Source organism: Hirsutella rhossiliensis (genome assembly GCF_020360975.1).
Source record: "Hirsutella rhossiliensis strain HR02 chromosome Unknown scaffold00004, whole genome shotgun sequence".
NCBI classification, from domain to species: Eukaryota; Fungi; Ascomycota; class Sordariomycetes; order Hypocreales; family Ophiocordycipitaceae; genus Hirsutella; species Hirsutella rhossiliensis.
In genome coordinates, this window is record NW_025408670.1 from 3,218,177 (window position 1) to 3,237,413 (window position 19,237).

The window sequence follows — 19,237 nt, forward strand, 5'->3', positions numbered from 1 at the left end:
CCCAGACACCCCGCTCCGTTTCGTTAGTCAGAACGTTCCGATGGCAAGCAAAAGGCCACGTAGAAAACACCCTCCTCAAGATACACATAAAGGCTGCTATTCTTACCCGCAAACCACTTCTTCCTCTTCGTCTTGAATAGTATATTGGCGCTGTTGTAGAATCGGATTGGTCGATCGCTTAAACCCTCCCACCAGGTGCCACCCCCCCTCTGCCCGGACTTGCCTCGCATCCCCGATGCCTGCCCGCCCGCCTTTCATCGTCAAGTAGGCAGTCAATGCCTGACGCTCAAGCAACCGGATGCCGACGGACGTGCATTGTGGCGGCCAAGACCCGTCTCGGTGACCGAGTCCAGCCGTTCGGCCCGTTCTTGCACTTCGGTCGCCGCGACGAGGCAACAACATGGGACCCGAATGATTCCAAAGCGATCCATCTTGGATGACTCTCCCCGAGCCGCCTCCTAGGGTCGGCCGCGGCAGCCTATTCCGACCTCCTCAATGCAAGTCCATCTCCCCAGCAGTCACGCGCAAAAGGTTTCTGCAGCTCGGCATCGGCGGCATTCGCCTGGGCTCACATTGTTCATCTCTTCTCATTAGCCTCAGTGGCTGGCTATCTGCGGGGCTCTTAAGTCCCCCGACCAAAACGAAAAAGAAACCAAATCCGAGACTCCAGTCCGCATGCCATTTTCCCACAACGTCACTGCACTTAGTGGGACTGAGTGGCACGTCGGCGGTCGCGCTCCTCGGCAATCGTGAGCTTGACGCCCTTGCCCTTTGGCAGCGAGATCCAGGGCTTGTCCTGGCCAATGACGAAGACGTTGCTCTCGCGCGTGGCGAAGCTGTTGTCGATGGCGTCCTTGATGTGCACAATGTTGAAGCCACCGTCGTGGCGCTCGCGGTGCGTGATGACGCCGACACGACCCATGTTGCGCCCACCCGTCACCATGGCAATGGCGCCCGTGTCGAACTTGATGAAGTCGGTGATCTTGCCCGTGCTGAGGTCAATCTTGACGGTGTCGTTGACTTTGATCAGGGGGTCGGGGTAGCGAATGCTGCAGACACGATCCGGTTAGCAACGGGGTCGTTCGAGAGAAAACATACAGCCGTCAAACAAAGCTCCCATCGTCCGAGAGGACTTGGAATCTACCAAAGCTTGATCCAACGGCTGAATGATGGCTGACAGAACTCACGTTCTCGCATCGTGCGTGACCAAGAATGGGATTCCGCCACGGCCAAGCTGGACGCGCTTGACCTTGCCCAGCTTGTACTCGGCCTCCTCGGTCTGGATCCGGTGCACGGTGAAGCGGCCCTTGGTGTCGTAGACGAGGCGAAAGTTCTCGCCCGTCTTGTCGATGGTGATGACGTCCATGAAGCCGGCCGGGTAGGTCATGTCGGTGCGGACCTTGCCGTCCACCTTGACCAGGCGCTGCATGAGGATGGCCTTTGTCTCGCGGTAGTTGAGCGCATACTTGAGGCGGTTGCGGATGAAGACGATCAGGGGCATGCAGTCACGGAGCTTGTGAGGACCGGCCGACGGCTTGGGGGCGTAGACACCGGACAGCTTGTCGAGCAGCCAGTGCGACGGCGCGCTGAGGCGCTTCTGGTGCTTCTTGCTGTCGTGAGTTAGCAGGCGTCTTTTCGGATTGAGAGAAGCTGGGCTTCTGCCGGATGCCTCCTTGCACTCACATTCCTCGGGCCATGGTGACGACTGGCTGGAGTGCTGGCGGTGATGAGGAAAAGTCGGATAGTCGAGAAAGTCAGAGCCGCGTCCTGAAGGTCGCAAAAATCCGAGGCCACAGTTTTTTAGCGCCAATGCCAGAGGGCCGCCGTGCCCTACAAGCAAGTTGGGCACATATTTTTTTCAGGGCTCGTCAGCTGATAAAGCACGTGATGGGTGACTGTCCCTGCCAAAACCTCACATGCCGCCTTCGGCCAAGTGACATGTGACACCCCTGTCCATCCCCACCACGCTCATCACAGTGGGAGCGGCATGTGAGCGCATCGGCGAGCAAGTTCAACAAGATAGGGGAATTAGTATTTGTGTAGTTCCGGCTCATTACGTGGTATCGACAATCAACAGCAACGCCCGCAATTCAGTTCTCGGTCGTGGTCGGGCCCTTTCCCGTCGAATTAGCACCAGCTCTTGGCTTTGACCAGAAACCAGGCCCCGACACACCCCATCAAGAGCCGGCTGAAGCCAGCAACAAGCGTTGCAGCATTATAGGCCAGACCTTCACTACGCCTTCCAGCCCCTCCAGATGCCAGCTAGTCTCCCAACTCCGGTTGCTAAATAGCGCTTTTAGAAGAAAAGGAAAATATAAAAACCGGCGCTCGGAAGTGCGTGATGGAGTTCGAAGTCACAAGTCTCCAGCGCCTTCGTCTCGTCTTCAGCATTTTACCGTATGAACTCCATGACGATCCCGTCGGTGCTCCGAGGCAGGCCCCGGCGGTGACAATGGGCCTGAGGCTCCATCAGCCCCATGCCTCGGATGTGCCTGGGCGAGCCTCGATTCGTCGAGCAGGAGCCGTGAGATGCCCATCTCACCTCCCATGACATGTGGCGCGCTTGCCTCGCCGAATTCGAAGCTCTGTGGCGCATGAACGTAGCTCGACGAGTCTATCGTGTGTAGGGACCAAACGGGCAGCTCAGTGCCACCCGTAGCGGGCCTGGGTCGCTTGAGCGAATCGTCTATCGACATGACGATTGAAGGTTCGAGTGTATTGTTGCCCCAGGCCTCATCTTTGGCCTGGAACGTGCCCTTTTCAATGCGCTGGTATACGCCCGGGTACTTGTTGCGCACCCGATCTCTCAAGTCGGTTGGCTGCCTGGTGGACAGGTGGAAGCGGGGGTCGCGTTGGATTTTGGTCCAGGCAGGGCCATAGATGTCGAGGCCATCCAGGATCTCACGGTCATCCAGGTTCGTGAACGGGCGTCTTTCGCGTCGTAGGGACTTCTTGAACGGCCCATGGATGCCCAACACGGCCAGGTCCTCCATCTTCTTGCGGTGTGCCCTGCTCTTCCTTTGTCTCGGTCCTGCCTCTGAGCCCTGATGATGGCTGACGGCATTCTCCTTCGGCAATGTCTCCTTCGGCGACTCGTCTTCTTCAATGAGGATATTCTCCGAGTGGATGCCCTTCTTTGCCTTTTGGCTCGGTTCCCGCGGCTTAGGAGGCGGCGGCGGCGGTGGCGAGTCGGGTTGCCCGGCCCCGCCCGGTCCGCGAAGCTCCACGGGGCAACAGGTCCTGAATCGGTCCTTGAGATCTCCGGCGGTGCGGTCGTTGAAGGTAAAGTCGGGATCCTCCAAGATGGTGGTCCATTTGCCAACACCATGGCGGTTGACGCCCAACAGGAGATGCTTCGTCTCTTCCTCGGACCACTTCCTCCGCGGCTTCGTGGCGCGCTTCCTTCCCCTGTAGACTATTTTGTCGGCATCCGACGAGGTCGAGGTGTTACTCTTGTCTTCGGCTCCGCGGCCAAAGTCCGGTAGCAGCTTCATCTGGCTCGTGTCGTGCTGGCTGAAGGAATTGGACGAGGCAATGGGTGGGAAGAGGGCGGCATGCGGAGGGGGTTCGTGCAGGCCGTTGATGATGGGCGGCATGGCCAGCGTCTGCTGGGCGGCCTTTTGCTTCTTCATCGGCTGGGGCAGCTGGACAAAGTCGTCTTTGGCGTGAAGGTTGCGAGCTCGCTTCTTGTTGTAGGCTTCGTCGGGCGCGTCGGGCAGCTCATTGAGGATCTTGGCGTGGGTGTGGGCGTGAGACGAGTGCTCTGCTGCATCCGATTCGCCCAGCAGCAGTCGCACAGGGTAGGCGGAAGGGCCAGTAGGGTACCTTGCTTCCCATCGTGCCTCATCCTTGCGATGGGCGGCGGAAGGGTCATCGCCGGGGAGGGAGAAGGCAAAGGCGCTGGCGGCAAAGGTGACCCCGTCGACTCCGTAGCGGTCGTTGCGGTGGCTTGCGTCGGGCTCGAGGGGGGGGAGCGCGCGTTCCGAGGACATGGGCAGCGGCAGAGCATAGAGGGGCGGGAGATCGGCGTGCTGGACCTGGGGCGTTGTCGACTCATTGAGCAGATGGATGAGACGAGGCTCGATGGTGGCCATCTTGCGCGACGCGCTTGGGCTGGTGCATCGGGGTGCTTGTTAAAGGGTCCGGCAAGGAGGCAGAGAGGGCGAAAGCAAGGGGGAGGGGGAAGAGAGCGAGACCCGGCGGCTGCGGTTCGACATGTCCTCGGGAGCCGTTGATTTCTCCTTGTTGTACCCCTGTGGCCTGGATATAGCTTTGAGCATCAACCTGAGGCGTAGCGACGACGGCCGGCCTTTGGTACATGCCTGGTCAGGTAGGAATGCAGTTCGGCTGGCCCCGGAGAATTCACGTGAAACGGCCAAGTCACAGGGGGGGTGGGGATTTGGGTTGAGGGAGTTGCCTGGGTGGGGCCGCCGCGACAACTAAGCACCTAACGACGGGCCGACATGCATTATTCGGCTCTACCCGGGTTATCTCCTCGACAGCCAGCGCACCTCACCGTACATGCAGGCCCGGGCCAGGCACATGCGACGGCACAAGAGAAAGACACGGAGACGCCATCGACACGCACGAGCTCCCCCGCCCGCTGTCACTCGGTTCCTTCCCCTTGCTGCGAGCCGAGCCGCCCAGGCATCGAGATAGCGTCGTGCCACCTGTTCCGAAGAGCTCTCCCTCCCCCGCCCCGCCAGTTCTCGCCATGGCATCCTCGCTGCCGACCGTGCCGCGCCTCGTCTTCACCATTGTCGAGCCCCTATCGCTGTGAGCCACCGAGCGCTGCCGCCCCTGCGCGCGTCGACAATGGCTAATTCGACGGGCCAGCCTGGCGGGCTTCCTCGGCGCCGTCAGCGATCCTGCCTGGTTTGCTGCGGAGCAGGTTCCTGACAAGATGCCGCTTGCCGTCACACCAAGCAGCGTCGTCCTGGCCCTGCAGCTGGGCAATCTCTACCTGCTCATGGCCCTCGTCGGCCTCGCAGTCCTCTTCACCACGTCCGAGATCAAGGTGGTGCGCAACTACCTCGTCGCGCTGTGGCTCGGCGACATTGGCCATGTCGCCTTCAGCTGCCACGGCCTCGGAGCTGAGCGAATCATGAATCCGTCCGCGTGGAATGCCATGGCCTGGGGCAACATTGCCATGACGGTGCGTGGCCTCACGCGACCCAGGTCCTCTTTCGTCCATGCTGTTGCTCATGCGCCCGACAGGTGTTTTTGTTCATGATGCGCTCTGCTTACTTGCTCGGTCTCTTTGGCCCTGATAAGCCGGCCGAGGCGCCCGGGAAGAAGTCTATCTGAGTACAACCTCTCGTGCATTCATCTGTTCTCTGCTCCTCGTATCCTTCTCCCTTTGGCAATGTCCATTCATCTGGGCGAGCAGAGTCAGTCCGTTTCCCATGACAGTCGTCCTTCACATGTCTGATGCAGCTTGCGGGTCTAGGTTGTCCCTTGTTGGGTTGCACTGAGTGAGGCGTGCAGATGCCGAACTTGGAAGCGGGAGCATGACCAAATCGGCGCCTTGGGAACTTGGGTTGGTAATTCTAGAGCCTGCTCCGCTGATTCGCCGTCATGCCTTTTCTCATTCGTGCAACAGATAAGCTCCTTATTGCATATATGTCGCTTAGCTCGAGGCTCGATAAGGTTCAAACATTCTTATCAAGATATTCATAAAAGCAGTATGCAGATAACGCGACGTACCGCGCTACTGCGACAGCAAAAACATACAGCACCTTAGGGTTAGGGTCTCGCTTGGCTTCCTACTATCTACTCACACGCCACTCTCGCCAGGGATTGCTCGCTTCCTGTCCAACGCGGCCGTCTTGATTTTTTTGCTTTCGAGCTCATCGAAGTGCTCTCGTGTCATTCTGGATCGCAGCGGCCGCGTCCCACCGCGTACGCACACCATGCAGACTCGCCAGCAAAGCACCCGGCAGCGCGAAGCCAAGTCAGTAATGGCTGTGCCCGAGGATCGCAAGGCCACTCGCAGCACGCGTCGGAAAGCAGCTCCAGACACGCTGGTCGCCGGTCTTGGGACTAGCTCCGCACCGCGACGTGGGCCTGCGAACGGGAAGAAAAATGACACCAAGCCCGGCTCACTCGTCAGAGATCCCGCCCCTCGACGCGGCGCACCGGTTGGAAAAGCATTCAGTGTGACCAACATTACCGTGAGGAATGGACATGAGAGCCAGGACGAGGAAGATGAGGACGACGGCGGCGGCAGCGAATCAAAATCCTCTGTGCCTCGGGACTCGGCGGCGGGAGGACTCGACAGCAATGCTGAAGAAGGCGAGAAAGAAAGGCAGCAAATCATGACACAGCTTCGGCCTGATCTGGAACGCGCAATCGCTGAGTTAATGGAATGCCTGGACAACCGAGATTCCGGGAACAAAATACTTCGCGCGGTTTTCATAACGAAGAGGGATGCCTTCATGTATCTCCGAAAGTACTACCAGGAGGCCAAGACAACGTCGGTTCTAATCGACTGGACTAAGCCGGGAGCCCTGCACAACCTCGTCCAAGCCGACGAGAAGGCCGTCATCGTTCTGGCACGGGCCAACCAGGTCGCTACGCTCGACTACATCCGGCGCATTCAAACCGATAGCCACCTTGACAAGCAAGCCTTCCTCCAGACTCTAGATACTTCGTTTCCAACTCTATTCCGAACCCCGAATCTCCACAAACAGTACCCTTGGATGATGGTGAAGATTCGAACCTGCTATCTCATCGAGACTTTGGCCAATCATCAAAGTAAAGCAACTGTCCAAGATTCCATGGCAAACATCTTCTGCGAAACAACTGATAATCTTGACTACGCGAGTCTGTGCGAGACTGGGCCCTACAGGAGCCTTGGCGGAGAAGACGAAGAGGACCACAAGATTTGCCGGGATACGATCACGAGAATTTTGACCTGCATAGCCAATGCCAAGAAGAACTTGGTGCTGGAAGCTCTAAGGCGAGAGTTCCAACTAAGTGAGCTTCTGGAGGAACTTAAGGGATGGATGGCGGAAATGCATTCCGCGCTCGATCGAGAGATTGAAGAAGAATACAGCCCTGATGGCCAAGAGAAGTCGGATGGGTCCGAATCCAGCCCTGATGACGAGCTTGAGGAGACTGTGCGCCCTGACGAGGCAGATATTCAGTGAGTATGACCCCAACGGCGCAGAACGGTTCTCTCCCTCCCTTCAAAATCCGTCCATGTGCCCCGAGCTAACACTGCAGACCAACAATGTTTCAAGACAAGACATCGATCCGAGAGCTCGAGGCCACCAGGGACCGCCGTGTATTGAAGAGGGCTCATGACGACGCGGCAAACGATGAAGAGGGACAGGAGGCCGACTTCGAGCAGGATCGCCGGGCTGTTGTCCAACGCACCCGAGATTCCGCCCGGGAGCCCTGGACGACACGCGGTCATGGCCATGGCAAGGGAATCGTGTCCCGGTTCGCCCAAGCATCGGGAAACCCGTCCTCGGCCCCTGCCTATCTGGGCTCCTCGCAGCAGGCAGCGGCGCAGGGCCCCGGCGCCTCGGACGACCTGATCCGCATCCCGGTGCGCACGGCGTACACGCGGCGCCGGGCCTGGACCGGCCGGGACACGGACATGCTCATCAAGCTCATCGGCGAGACCGAGGCCTATTACGCCGAGATTGAGCGGCGCTACAGCGACCAATTTGAGTACCCGCGCGGCCAGCAGGCGTATCGCGACAAGGCGCGCAACCTCAAGGTCGACTACCTGCTCAACGACGAGCGCCTGCCGCCCGAGTTTGACAGGGTCTCGCTGGGGCCCAAGGAGGTGCATAAGCTCAAGTGTGCGGGCAAGAACCCGTATCGCGAGGAGAAGCATGTCGACGCCGCCGGCAGGCCGACGGATACCGTGTGGCTTGAGTGAAGGGGGCCGGGATGGCGCGGAACAAAGAGTGCGCGCTCTCATGCGGTCCATACTTTGCGTATTGCTTCAATGAGTCGTATGGGACGACGCCTCTCTGCTCCTTTCTACATTTCTTTCTTGCACTGGGCAAGCCTTGGGAAGCACCGTCTTGGCCAGCTCGTCTTACTAGGGGGGAATGTGCGACGCTTTACTTGGCCACCAACGCAAAGCTGTGGCTCGGGGTAGATGTTCACCAGTAAAGCTGGAGTCGTCGAGGTACTGAAACGATCAAACTAGTCTCTTGAAGATGTCTCAGCATTCACGGCACCAGACCGTAGCCCGAGGCCTTGTAGCAAGTACAGCTTCGTCGCCTGTCTCTGGTGTCCGCCAACCACAGCCAGCCAGCTCACCCAGCCCAGAGTCGGTAATCTTGCCTTCTCTACGGATACCAGTGTCGTAGTTATGAAGTCATCAAGAATCAAGCTCGGGCACCAGTCCAAGTGAAAAGAAATCAATTTCCTTCCCTACGAGAACCCACCCCTTCGTCGCCCAAAAGCCGTCGCCGACAATGCAAAAAAAGATTTTTTGGAAAGAAGACGTACAGCACTAGCGCAATGTTCCCGCTATCAAGAGGCTCAGGGAAACTCGCGCTGCATTCGAGACCAAAAAAAAACCAGTCGACCAATGCATCCAGGAGGTATCCGAGTCCAAAACTCCGCTCCGCAGTGGCCCAACGAGAAGAGGGTGGGATAGTGAAATTGAGCGGCGCAGCGGTGCAGAGAACGCCTTTCCCCGGCGCCGGCATTATATTCTGAAAAGAGAAATCGGGGGGTATGAGACAGTCCGAGAGGACAAAGCAAAGGGGCTCATTCATAGACGTGCGTGAGGCGATAAGATAAGTCCGGTCCAGGTCTGAAGCAGAAAACTTCTATATCCCGGCAGAGGGACCGTAGACGTGGCCGTCAAGAAAATTTCAAGAAACACTGCGCCCCCTTTTTTTTCGGTGTTTGGTGTCCGTTTTTTAAGCTTCGCCGCCCGAGGCAGCCTATCGTGGGCGGTAGGGAAGGTTGCCCTGCTTCAGCCTGTTCGTTCGCCAGCCCTCGTACCACTGGTCCCGGCTCGCCTCGCGCAGGTCACCGCGCCACTCGGTGAAGATGGCTTCCTTGAGGCGCTGGAAGTCGCAGTGTTGCTCGTTGTACGGGTCGGCGAATCCCCAAGGAAACCGTCGACCAATGACTCCAGGTTCGTACAGGTCGGGGCTAATGATGGAGAAGGGGAGGAATGGCTTCTCTTCCTCCTTTGCGCTTTCTTGAGCCTTGGGTCGGCCCATTGATGGGCTCAACTGCCGGTTCGAGCTGGGCGTCGACGGCGGAGGGGAAGACGGCTCCTGGCCATCCTTGTTGGCCTGCCGGTCCTCGTCGGCCTGGTTCTCGTCGTCCTCGTCGATGCGGTACGACTCACCGTCACTGTCATCGTCCAGCCCAAGAGCCTCGAGCGGGTCAAGATTGGCCTTCCTGATGCAGTCCCAGACGGCTTTCTTCAGCACGTTCATGTGCTTGGTGGTGATGGTGTCGGCCTTTGCAATGACGGGGATGACGGTGGTCTTGCCGTAGAGGGTGCGCAGGACTTGCAGGTCGAGATCGTCGTCGAGGCTTCCGAGGGCCTGCAGACCGTTTGCGGGGCTGGCGCCGTTGTGGTAGCCGTTGGAGGAGAGTTTCTTAGCGGCAGCGATGTTGCGGTCGAGGCGCGCGGGGTCCAGAATCAACAAGACGGCGTGAATGTGGGTGTCCTGCACACCGGGCGAGCGAATGACCTTCATCTCTTCGCCAAACGTCTCCTCAAACTTGCTCTCGAGGAAAGCCGTTATCTCTCGGAGCTGAAGGTCGACGACGTTCTTCTCCAGGCCCTCGGAGTCCCAGAGAGTCAGGCCGACGCGCTCGCCGTCGGTTTCGGTCTCGAGGTAGTGGGGGGCGAAATTGCCGGTGGCCGGGGTGGGAAACTTGAAGTCATCCTCGTCGGCCCTCTTGGTGGAACGCTTGTGAGCGGGCAGGGCAAGTGCCGTTTTGAGAAACTCGAGAAACGACGTCTTGCCGGCGCTGCGAGTTCCGACGACGAGTACGCTGCGGGTGAAAAGGGCGCGTCAGTGGGAGCCAGGGCCAGACAGGGAGGAAGACTTACTTGAACGGAGTGGGATCCTTTCTCCTGCGAATCCTCCTAGGTCCAGCGACGGTGCTCACGGCGCTGCTGGCGTAGCTGTAGCGGCCTCGGTGCGTCATGCTCTCGGTTCTCGCATAGGGATCAAAGGGAATCGGGGGCACGGGAGGGTAGTGGGTGGTGCGAGGGGCGTCGCGCGAGGGGCGGGCGGGAGGACCAGACGAAAGGCTGTAAGAGGGACTGGACTGCAGGTCGGGCGCAAACGACTTGGACAGCTGGTCGCTGGTGTTGTTGCGAAACTCGGGCAGCCGGGGGGGGTTCTGGCGCTGGCGGTCCAGCTCGGCGTCGCGAATGGCCTGGGCCTTTTTGCCATTCTTGCCAAAGTCGCCGCTCTTGGAGCGACGCAGCAGCATGCCGAAGCTGGGGCGGCGGGGCGGCGGGCTGGTCATGGCCGCGGCGGGTGCGAGGGCGAAGTCGAGAGTAGTAGCGATGATGTCGACGGGTTGGAGATGCGAATGGGCGGTGGTGCTCGACGCGCGTGGGGAGCACGTCGGGCCTTGGTTGTTTGGACTAGGCGGCGCGTGGCTGGGAGGAGATGTCGAGGATGGATGGGAAGGGCTTCTGATGGGACGAGCCCAGGCGAGAGGAGTACAGGTGGGTCTGGGCCCCAGAGGAAGAAGCTCCAGGACCGGGGGGGGGGGAGTGAGGGATGTGTGGATTGATTATTAGGGTGCAGATTGCAATGGCCAACCGTTTCAGAATAAGCGGCAGCGAAGCGCTGAGCGAGATCTTTTTTCTTTCTTTCTTGTCTCGCTTTGGTGCCAAGATTTGCGCAGGCTAGCTGGAGGGAGCCGTTGGATTGTCCGTCAAAGCTTGAGATTGTTAGCTCCACCAGCCGGTTTGTGGCCAAGACAGAGTTTTGCGGCATCAACGTTGCCTGAGGGCAGCCCAGATCTCGTCGCACTGCGGGGTGGATTGAGAGCATGCACGCCATTAAAGAGAGGCAGCATAATGTGCCGAGTGTCTGTACCTACAGTACAGTGCATTGTGTTGCCTCTCTCGCCAAGCCAGCGGAGACGTGCAGCCGCCAAGAAGATGGTACAGTACCTACAGTGCACGCCAATCTGGCCGCGGCGCTAATAAGAGGAGAGAGAAAGGGGGCGTGTACAGACTAACGGAAGAGAAATGGGCAAAGGACCGGCCACGCTGCAGGGTCCAAGGGACCGAAAAGACACGAATGATGAATGGGGGGCCCACAAATGAGGAGCACTTGGACCAAGATCACCAGGCACGGCAGACGACTGGCTGCATGATGCTGCACACAATGTGCAGGCTGGCAGGATAGACGGGACATTCTTGGCTTGTTGCACGGTGGCTGGCACGCACGCACAAAAAGGTCCGCATCTCGCGAAGTACTTTACTGTAATTAACTGTAACGCCTGGCACGGGAGGAGCAAAGGCAAACCCTGTCCTCGGCAAAGATTTGAGGGGGCCGGCCGGCCGGTTGCGTGGCCCGTGAAGCGAATTGAATCAAGGGGGGAACAGGTGCTGGGCGTGCGTGATATTATTACACGAGCACAAGAGAGAGAGACAGAGAGAGAGAGATGCGGAGGAGGAGAAAAACGGCAACCAACGGTGCTGCAACTGTCTGCTAGGTACCTACTGAGTACCTACCTAGCTCAGGTGCCTCCCAGGTACAGGAGCTACATACCTACTATACATATGCTCTTGCTTCAATGGACGGCTATCGCGGCCTCCTCGTCGCTGAGTACAGGACAATGGCGGGTAGCATCCGATCCAATGGGGTATTTGCCGCCCTACGTAGCCCAGGACAATGGTGGTACAACGCATCAAGCCAGACGAGACGCAGGACACGCCGATTCATGCGTGTCACCAAGACAGAACCTTGGGGAACAAGACAGGCCCTTGGGAGATTGGGCCGTTGTACCATGTACTGACTGCACTAAGGTATTGTACTGTACTGTAGGTATGGAGTACATCCGCCACGAGTTCTTGGCCCCTGTCTCTCTCCAGCCAGCGACTCGTCAGCATCCCTCGTTCTTCAAGAGCAAACACTAAAATGAAAGACAAGAGACATGACGACACGTTGAGACACCCTCTACAGCCCCCCACCTGCGGCCAAAAACAGTGCTGCAGCCGTCGTCGTGCACTACTAATTCTTTTCTTGATACGATGAAACCTACCTGCCGCTGACACTCCCGCATCAGGGCGGAAAAGATGTCGTCGTGTCAGGCCTCGGCGGCTGGGCGTCCATGACGACTCGGCCTTGTCGGCATGCCCGCACTACTTCTTATACACGGGCGGGCCCTCCCTCATGACAAGCAGGGACAGTCGGGGCCGCCCGCTGCCGAGGGAGCCGCTGAATGCGCCGTGGCCGTCCTCGCAGGCTGCCGTGCCATCTTTGCTTCCAGAGTCGCCCACGCATAGCGGTGAGGATATAGTATACATACACGCTCGTCCACCTCCCGCCAGTCGTCTATCGTGGATGCGCAATATCACCGGGCCGCCACTTCCCGCCCACCCCTTGGCAACCTCGGCATGCCGAGAGCCATTCTTCTGCTACTAGCCGTCGAACACGTCGTGCTGCAGCTTGATGCCGTAATCCTGCGCCACGTCCTTCATCCGCTGCTCCATGGCGTCTTCCATCCCGCCCCCGAGTCCCAGCCACTGCCGCGCCTTGTAAAAGTAAAAGGCCACGTCCGTCGCCGTCATGACCGCCTTGAACAGCACGTGCCGCCACGCGTTCCCCAGCCGCTGCTGCCACGGCAGCTTCGGGTCCTCGAACAGGCTTCGGCTCGCCCATTCCCCCATCATCTTGACCCGATTCACCGGCGACCCGAGATACTGGTTGTTGCCCTGCACAATCCGCATGTTCCGCCCGATGAAGATGAGCTCCTTGGGCCACTTCTCCTCGTCCGCTAGCATGTCGCGGATCCCCTGCTTCATCCGCTGCTGCATGGCGTAATGTCGCTCCGCCGCCGTCTTGCCCTCGAGGTCCTTCATCACCTCGGATCGCGTCGACGAATCACCCCCCTCGTACGGCCGCATCAGCGTCGCGCTGGCAAAGAGGTCCGCCCCCTTGATGCCCCATTCCTCCGTCACCTTGCCAATCGTCTTGTTGTCAAACGTCATGAGCGCCTTCCAAAACGTGTCATACTGGTGTCGAAACTTGGGTGACATGTACACGTAGAGCCCGTGGTCGATGAGCACCAGCTCCGCCCTGCCGTTGGGCAGCCGCCGGATAAAGATGTTTCCCGGATGCGGATCGCAGTGGACGACTCCCCATTTGAATATCTGGGCCGAGAAGAGGTCGACCATGGTTGTCATGACTTCCTTGGTCGACAGTCCGAGACCGCCCCGGCCGCGTGCGCCCTTCCACTCCTGCCTCTCCGGCTTGAGCTTCTCCTTGGGCCGTCTTGTCCGCAGCTCGCGCCGCACCGCTTCCACGTCAATGGGCGGCAGCGGGCTCTTGGCGCCGGGTGAGCCCTTGCCGTGTCCCCCGAGCCATCGAGAAGTCATGGCCGCCTTGTCCCACAGCCGGACGCCCTCTATCCACTCGGTGGTGAGAACCCTCCTTGTCGTGAGCTCTGGGTGCACTGTGGGGATGTATACGCGCCCCTTGAGGCTCTTTTCCGCATTTACCAGGTCCCTCATCCTCTCCGAGTTCTTGGCCTCGTTTACGAAATCCGTCTCCAGCTCCAACCGCTCGGCAATGTACGGTACGAGGGTGTAAAATGGAATGTCGAACCATTTGGAGTAGATCCACGCCACAGTCCTGCCGGCACTTGTCAGGTCTCCGGGCCGGGGCAGATGGACCGCATGGGTGCGACTTACTTGAATGCCCACAGGTCCCACGAGATCTGCTTGGCAATCTCCCTCTTCTGGATCTTGATGGCCACCTCTCTGCCATCGGGCAGCCGGGCCCAGTGCACTTGCGCAACACTTGCGCTCGCCCTGGCCTTGCGCTCCATCAAGCCCTTGCCGTCTTCCCCGGTGAAGCTGACGCCGAAGACCTCCTCGACGCTCTTGCCAAAGTCTTGCCGTATCACCTTTTCGACGTCCTTCCAGTCGTCCTGGGGCGCGTCGTCAAACATACGTCCGAACATTTTCTGAAACTCGGGCGGCAGCACGGCGCTCTGCATCGCGATGGCCTGTCCGATCTTGAGGTACAGGCCGCCGTTTGCCCGCAGCAGCTCGAAGAGCCGCTCGGCATTGCGCGAGTGCAGGTCCGGAACCGAGCCGGCCGTCAGAGGCTCCGGTCGGAAGTTGACCTTGTAGTCGATGGCGACGAGGAGCGTGGTGCCAAAGGTCCGAAGGGTACGAGCGAAGCCCGAGGCGTAAACCTGGCGGTCGACGAGGTAGACTGCGCCGCCGGCGACGCAAGTGACGACCACCCAGCGCGCCCATCTCCTGCCTCGCCCGTACTGCTTGGCGGCTCGCGGAGCTCCCAATTCACTGGGGGAGGGCGGGCGCAGCGGCTGAAAGGGCCCGGATGTCTGCATATGACGTCTTGTGACTGGTCGGGTGACGGTCCCGGCGACGTCATCTCGAGGGCGAAGGCGAGGGGCGCGGGACGCCGGGAGCGCAAAGGCCACGGCCCTCGAGGACCTCGGTATGCTGCGAGAGAGCATACTGGACATCATCGGGACTCGTGACTTGGCAGCGAGAGCATCGGGGCGGGCGACAAGGTCGAAGCAGCTCGACTGATGCAAGGGACGTGGCTTCTGCGCTTGTACCTGGAGTAGCCTTCTAGAGCCGGCCGGGCGAGGAAAATCCCCGAGGCCGAACGGCAAGCTGGCCCGCCCGTCCGCCCGCCAATGGGGGGCTCTGGCTCTGACGACACTGGCTTGCACGGTTCGGCCATGGCTCACATGACGCCTCGAATCCAATGGGGGCTGGGCTGCAACGAGGGACAAATTGCGCACGACCCATCAACTCACTTTGTCCTTGCGGCCTGCCATGCTTGCTCACAGAGCTCACAGAGGTTCAAGGGGCGACGCCGTCCGTGCGAGGCCGTTTGGTTGGGATGGAAGGCAAAGACGTGATCTGGGGGGCGGAAACCAGCTCTTGAATGCTGCGTTGCGACTTGTGGAGTTGTGGCGGCTCAGTGCACATCTCCCATTGCGAGAGATTTACGAATAACGTGATATAGGAGCCGTTGTTGGAAGTCCCTGCACAGGCCGGTGAGGTCCAGGGTAGGCCAAAGTAGTTGGAGATGAAAAGGGTGCGGAATACTCCAGACAATGCCATGCAGCTCGACATGGCCATGCGATGGCAACAGAAGGCTGACACTCTCTCCGCAAGATCCCAGTCTATGAGAGTCCCGTCCATTGCCATCGCGCGCAAGGTTGATGCTGCGGTCCAGACAAGCAAGCCGCGCACAAATCCGGTGTCGCAGGTTACGGGATTTCCACACGCATGGCCGAGGGATTGCCCGTGATGCAAAGCCGGTCAGGCCAAGGGCGTCGCAGCGTTGTTCGCTCCCCGATGACAGGCTCGAAATCGTCGTAGCCCTTGATGACGAGGGGGGGGGGGCAGGGTTCCCTAGGTAACCCTTGTCGTCGACTGATTGCGGAGTGCATGCCTGGTCGACGACGCTGCATCTGCGTGTACATGCCCACCTCCATGTGGCTCCGTCGCCTCCGAAATGCCTCTCTTCTGCGCACTGCCGCGCATTGGCCCCGCGAGTGCAACGCTGCCGCGACGGCTCCTGTTGGTAACAAGACATCCGGATCACTCGTGGGACGGACGGACGCTGTGCTCGCATCGTGATACAGCAATGTGCAGGTCTTGGCCTCCGTGGAAGCCGATTGCGCCTTGCGACCTCTCACGTTGGCTGCTGGTGGCGCCGCCGCGGATAGATGAGACGCATATATATGAGACGAGTAATCAAACATACACTCCAGATTTTCAAACATACACTCCCGACCTAAGCCCCATTTGGAAGAAGACCCCGCCACCAAAATTTGGCGCGCGCTTTCCCAACGCCGCTGCCGCGGCTGCCTGCCTAGATATATTGTCGCATATCACGCCCGTGTCAGTTCCTGAAACCTTATGCTCGATCACTGCCACTGCTGCGCCGCGGCTTCGCCGCAATGATCGGGGTATATATTGTTGCACGAATGTGTGCATCCAATTCTTTTCCTTTCCTTTGTTCTTTAGATAATTCTCATCAATTGACTGATGCCACAAAGATCAACCGCTGTCACGTGCGAGGTGTGGGACACTATTGTCTGACATATATGGATTCTATCTGCAATTATTACCAACGCCGGAAGATGCATCCCTTAGAGTCATTCAATTGAAGCTATCAATAAGCCCGGCCCGATCGATCTTCCGATATATATACAATATGCATATAATGGCGGAAGGTCTTTGCCTACCTCTGTGACTGTGACTGTGACTGTGAGGAAGGATCCGTCCGACGCGGCGGAGGGCGAGGCACGTAAGGAACGAATTTGTGACCGGCCTGCCTGCTAGTTTTGTATGGTGCCGTGTCCCTCTGATCCCCTAGCTGCTGGAAATGCTCCGTAGCCGTCTCGTGAGACTGTGCCGGCGGCTGTGCCCACATGAAGCCGTCGTGATGTGCCTGTGACGAGGAGGCGGTTCTTGCCACTGTGACGGCGCCGGCGCCTGTACGTATACAGGCACAATTGGTGTAGGCGGTGGCATCACATAGTATCCCTGACGGCGGCGCCGGCTGTGGAAGTGAGGGCATCGTCGTTTGGTATCCCTGTGACACCAGCGGCACCTGTGGAAGTGAGGGCACCTGTGATAACAGCACCGGCGTTGCTGCTGCTTGTGACTTGATGAAATCACCGATCTGCTGGGCAAGATCGTCAACCCGGCTGCTCACGGAAGCAAGTGTATTCGACCTCTTGTTCATGATAGTGGTGCCTGTGCCCTTCCTCTTCTTCTTTTGCGTCTCTGGTGGCCGTGATACGAGCTCTGGGTTGGCTCTATGCTCCTCTTGCTCCCAAGCACTAAGGATCCGGCCCGTAGATGCCTCTAGTGGAGGATACCTCGCGTCTACTGTTTCCACGCCGGCGAGGCTGGACAACGTCAGGATCGGCTTCGTGGTCTGCATCGATATATTGCTGTTGTTCAGGCTGCTAGTAAATTAGTATAGTACTTATGGCTGGAGCAAGATACTTACAGTCACGCCGTAAACCCGCCAGTGGTTATCAATAAGATGCAATGGTATAAGGGCGGCCGCGTCAGCCTGGATCAAATCGCGGATTGTATGCCGGCAGGGCAGCCCCCATTGCATCGTGAAAGCACCCGTACAAATCGTAGGCATGCCTCGATTATCGGCAAGCTCAGCCCGGGCTAGCCTAACTTGCCTGAAGATCTGTTTCATCGGCTGCCAGCCAATTTTTCGGTGCAGTGACTTCATAATCGTCTGCTTGGCCCATTCAACTCTAGCTCTTGCAAACTCGGATTGAAGCTTCTCGCGATGCTTCTTTTGCCGATGGGTAACGAGCCCTCTGATGTGCTCTTGTAGCTGATGGAGGTCAATGAAGCGGTTGCGTAATCGTGACTTCAACTCGTGATGTGTGCTCTCCACACGGGAAGTTACCGTAATGTTATAATTTCGGTACTGTTGGATAGCGTAGGTGGAAAACTGGGCACGCCATGGCCAGTAGGTTGTACGGAGGTAATTAACGAGAGCTATAAGAGGAGCTATTTAGTAAAAGGTTAGAGTAGGAGGGTAGTTAGGGCTAGGGTTACCTGGCTGATCCGAAAACTCTATACAGAGTAGATCCCACTGATCTCTGCACTCCTCAGCCGTGCGAGCCCTAAAGACTGAAACCCAGGCATCACGGATACCGTCAGCTGTGTGCTCAAAAGTCCGCCTTGGAGCCGGGGGTAGTATTGGGTTTCCATCGTCATCTTCACGATCATCTTGTTGCTCAACGCACTGATCTGCCAGTTGTGAGGCATGTTGAATCTGGTAATCAGTGGCACGGTCGATAGGTCGGTCCTCGTCAATGGCATTATCTGCCTGTATAGGGTCGTCGAGCGCGGCTGCTGCAGCGAGGCGAGTCTCCTGTTCTGGCCTATCTCCGCCAATCTCGGTGCCATCGAGGGATCCTTCCCACTTCTTCTTGATGTGAAGGATCACGTTCTTCATCATATGCCAAACGCACACTTGTTGTTGCGTTGATGGGAAGATAGAGTCAAGGGCGTTCTTCAGGGCGGTATCAAAGTCGGTAATCACAACGCCCGGGTCCGGAATATCAGCCTGCCGACCAGCCTCACGCAACTGTGAGAGGATCCATTGGAACGCGCCTTCGTCTTCCTTGGCAGTGAGGCCAAAGCCTACACTGAAGCTCTTGTGTAGCCCTGTTGTGCCAATGATCTGTAGAAGCGGCATGTTAAAGCGGTTGACCTTATACGTATTATCCATGATAAGGAGCTCGGGGTTACGCTTCCAGTCAGCAATACAGTCATCGTATGTCCAGAAAAACCTCCAAACCTTCCCATTAGGGCCACGGTCAACTGCATAGTAGCTGATTTCCCCTTTGCTTTAGCATCTTTGAGTACATCGAGGAAGGCTTGTGTAGATGTAGAGGCGCCGTAACGGAAGGCACGAAGTTGCAGCTGGATGAAGTGTATATCAGAATCGGTAATAAGGAGCTCAGGATATTCCTGTCGGATAGCATCCACGATATCCCTGCTCTTGTTATTGACGTTCTTGCTAAGCCCTCGACGAGGCTATGAAGACGCTCGATGCCGAATTTGCGTTGGCTTCGTTGACGGACGATGGGGTTAGCAATTGGCTCAAATAGAGGTTCGTGGTTATGAGAGCCGTGCTTGATGGTGACTTTGAATGCATTGCAACGTCGGTAGAAGCGGATGTAACAGCGAAAGTCACATCCCGACTTCTTGGATGACGTCTTGTATATACCCTCTGCCTCGTCCCAGGGCTATACTGACCACTGTATTCACAGCGGATATTGGCTTCCTTGCGCCTAGGCTTGCCGGTATTCTTGCTATTTGCAACGACTACGACGTAGCCAAGGAGCTCTTGCGTAGCTTTGAGTGTTTCAAGCGCCTCATCATACGTATCGAAAGACATCTCCGTGATAGCCTCGGTGCTACTGTTGGTATTGCTTTCGGTCGAATTCATCGGGACGATTGACTAGACGTGACTATTGCGGTAGGCGGCGGCGGCGTTGCTGTTGT

At 58.1% G+C, this 19,237-nt stretch overlaps 7 protein-coding genes across 7 annotated transcripts; 2 read left to right on the forward strand and 5 right to left on the reverse strand.

The window, feature by feature from the left end:
* Positions 1-703: 703 nt before the first annotated feature.
* On the reverse strand, positions 704-1,697 carry HRG_04582 (ribosomal family s4e domain-containing protein; the record flags this gene model as incomplete). The annotated part of the gene is made up of 3 exons (XM_044863053.1): positions 704-1,049; positions 1,188-1,610; positions 1,684-1,697. 3 exons carry the CDS (start codon positions 1,695-1,697, stop codon positions 704-706), a joined length of 783 nt encoding a protein of 260 aa, XP_044721667.1.
* A 772-nt stretch (positions 1,698-2,469) lies between these two features.
* Positions 2,470-4,094, reverse strand: HRG_04583 (myb-like DNA-binding domain-containing protein; the record flags this gene model as incomplete). Its single annotated transcript, XM_044863054.1, has 3 exons — positions 2,470-2,492; positions 2,543-2,996; positions 3,060-4,094. 3 exons carry the CDS (start codon positions 4,092-4,094, stop codon positions 2,470-2,472), a joined length of 1,512 nt encoding a protein of 503 aa, XP_044721668.1.
* Positions 4,095-4,714: 620 nt separating this feature from the next.
* On the forward strand, positions 4,715-5,307 carry HRG_04584 (DNA-binding domain-containing protein; the record flags this gene model as incomplete). The annotated part of the gene is made up of 3 exons (XM_044863055.1): positions 4,715-4,776; positions 4,837-5,155; positions 5,218-5,307. The coding sequence occupies 3 exons, from the start codon at positions 4,715-4,717 to the stop codon at positions 5,305-5,307; spliced, it is 471 nt and encodes a 156-aa protein (XP_044721669.1).
* Positions 5,308-5,912: 605 nt separating this feature from the next.
* On the forward strand, positions 5,913-7,894 carry HRG_04585 (uncharacterized protein; the record flags this gene model as incomplete). Its single annotated transcript, XM_044863056.1, has 3 exons — positions 5,913-6,060; positions 6,115-7,147; positions 7,228-7,894. The coding sequence occupies 3 exons, from the start codon at positions 5,913-5,915 to the stop codon at positions 7,892-7,894; spliced, it is 1,848 nt and encodes a 615-aa protein (XP_044721670.1).
* A 1,024-nt stretch (positions 7,895-8,918) lies between these two features.
* On the reverse strand, positions 8,919-10,476 carry HRG_04586 (septin domain-containing protein; the record flags this gene model as incomplete). Its single annotated transcript, XM_044863057.1, has 2 exons — positions 8,919-9,993; positions 10,052-10,476. The coding sequence occupies 2 exons, from the start codon at positions 10,474-10,476 to the stop codon at positions 8,919-8,921; spliced, it is 1,500 nt and encodes a 499-aa protein (XP_044721671.1).
* A 2,134-nt stretch (positions 10,477-12,610) lies between these two features.
* HRG_04587 (ABC1 family domain-containing protein) lies at positions 12,611-14,550 on the reverse strand (the record flags this gene model as incomplete). Its single annotated transcript, XM_044863058.1, has 2 exons — positions 12,611-13,823; positions 13,883-14,550. The coding sequence occupies 2 exons, from the start codon at positions 14,548-14,550 to the stop codon at positions 12,611-12,613; spliced, it is 1,881 nt and encodes a 626-aa protein (XP_044721672.1).
* Positions 14,551-17,709: 3,159 nt separating this feature from the next.
* HRG_04588 (MULE transposase domain-containing protein) lies at positions 17,710-18,458 on the reverse strand (the record flags this gene model as incomplete). The annotated part of the gene is made up of 4 exons (XM_044863059.1): positions 17,710-17,719; positions 17,780-17,816; positions 17,879-17,904; positions 17,971-18,458. The coding sequence occupies 4 exons, from the start codon at positions 18,456-18,458 to the stop codon at positions 17,710-17,712; spliced, it is 561 nt and encodes a 186-aa protein (XP_044721673.1).
* Positions 18,459-19,237: the final 779 nt, after the last annotated feature.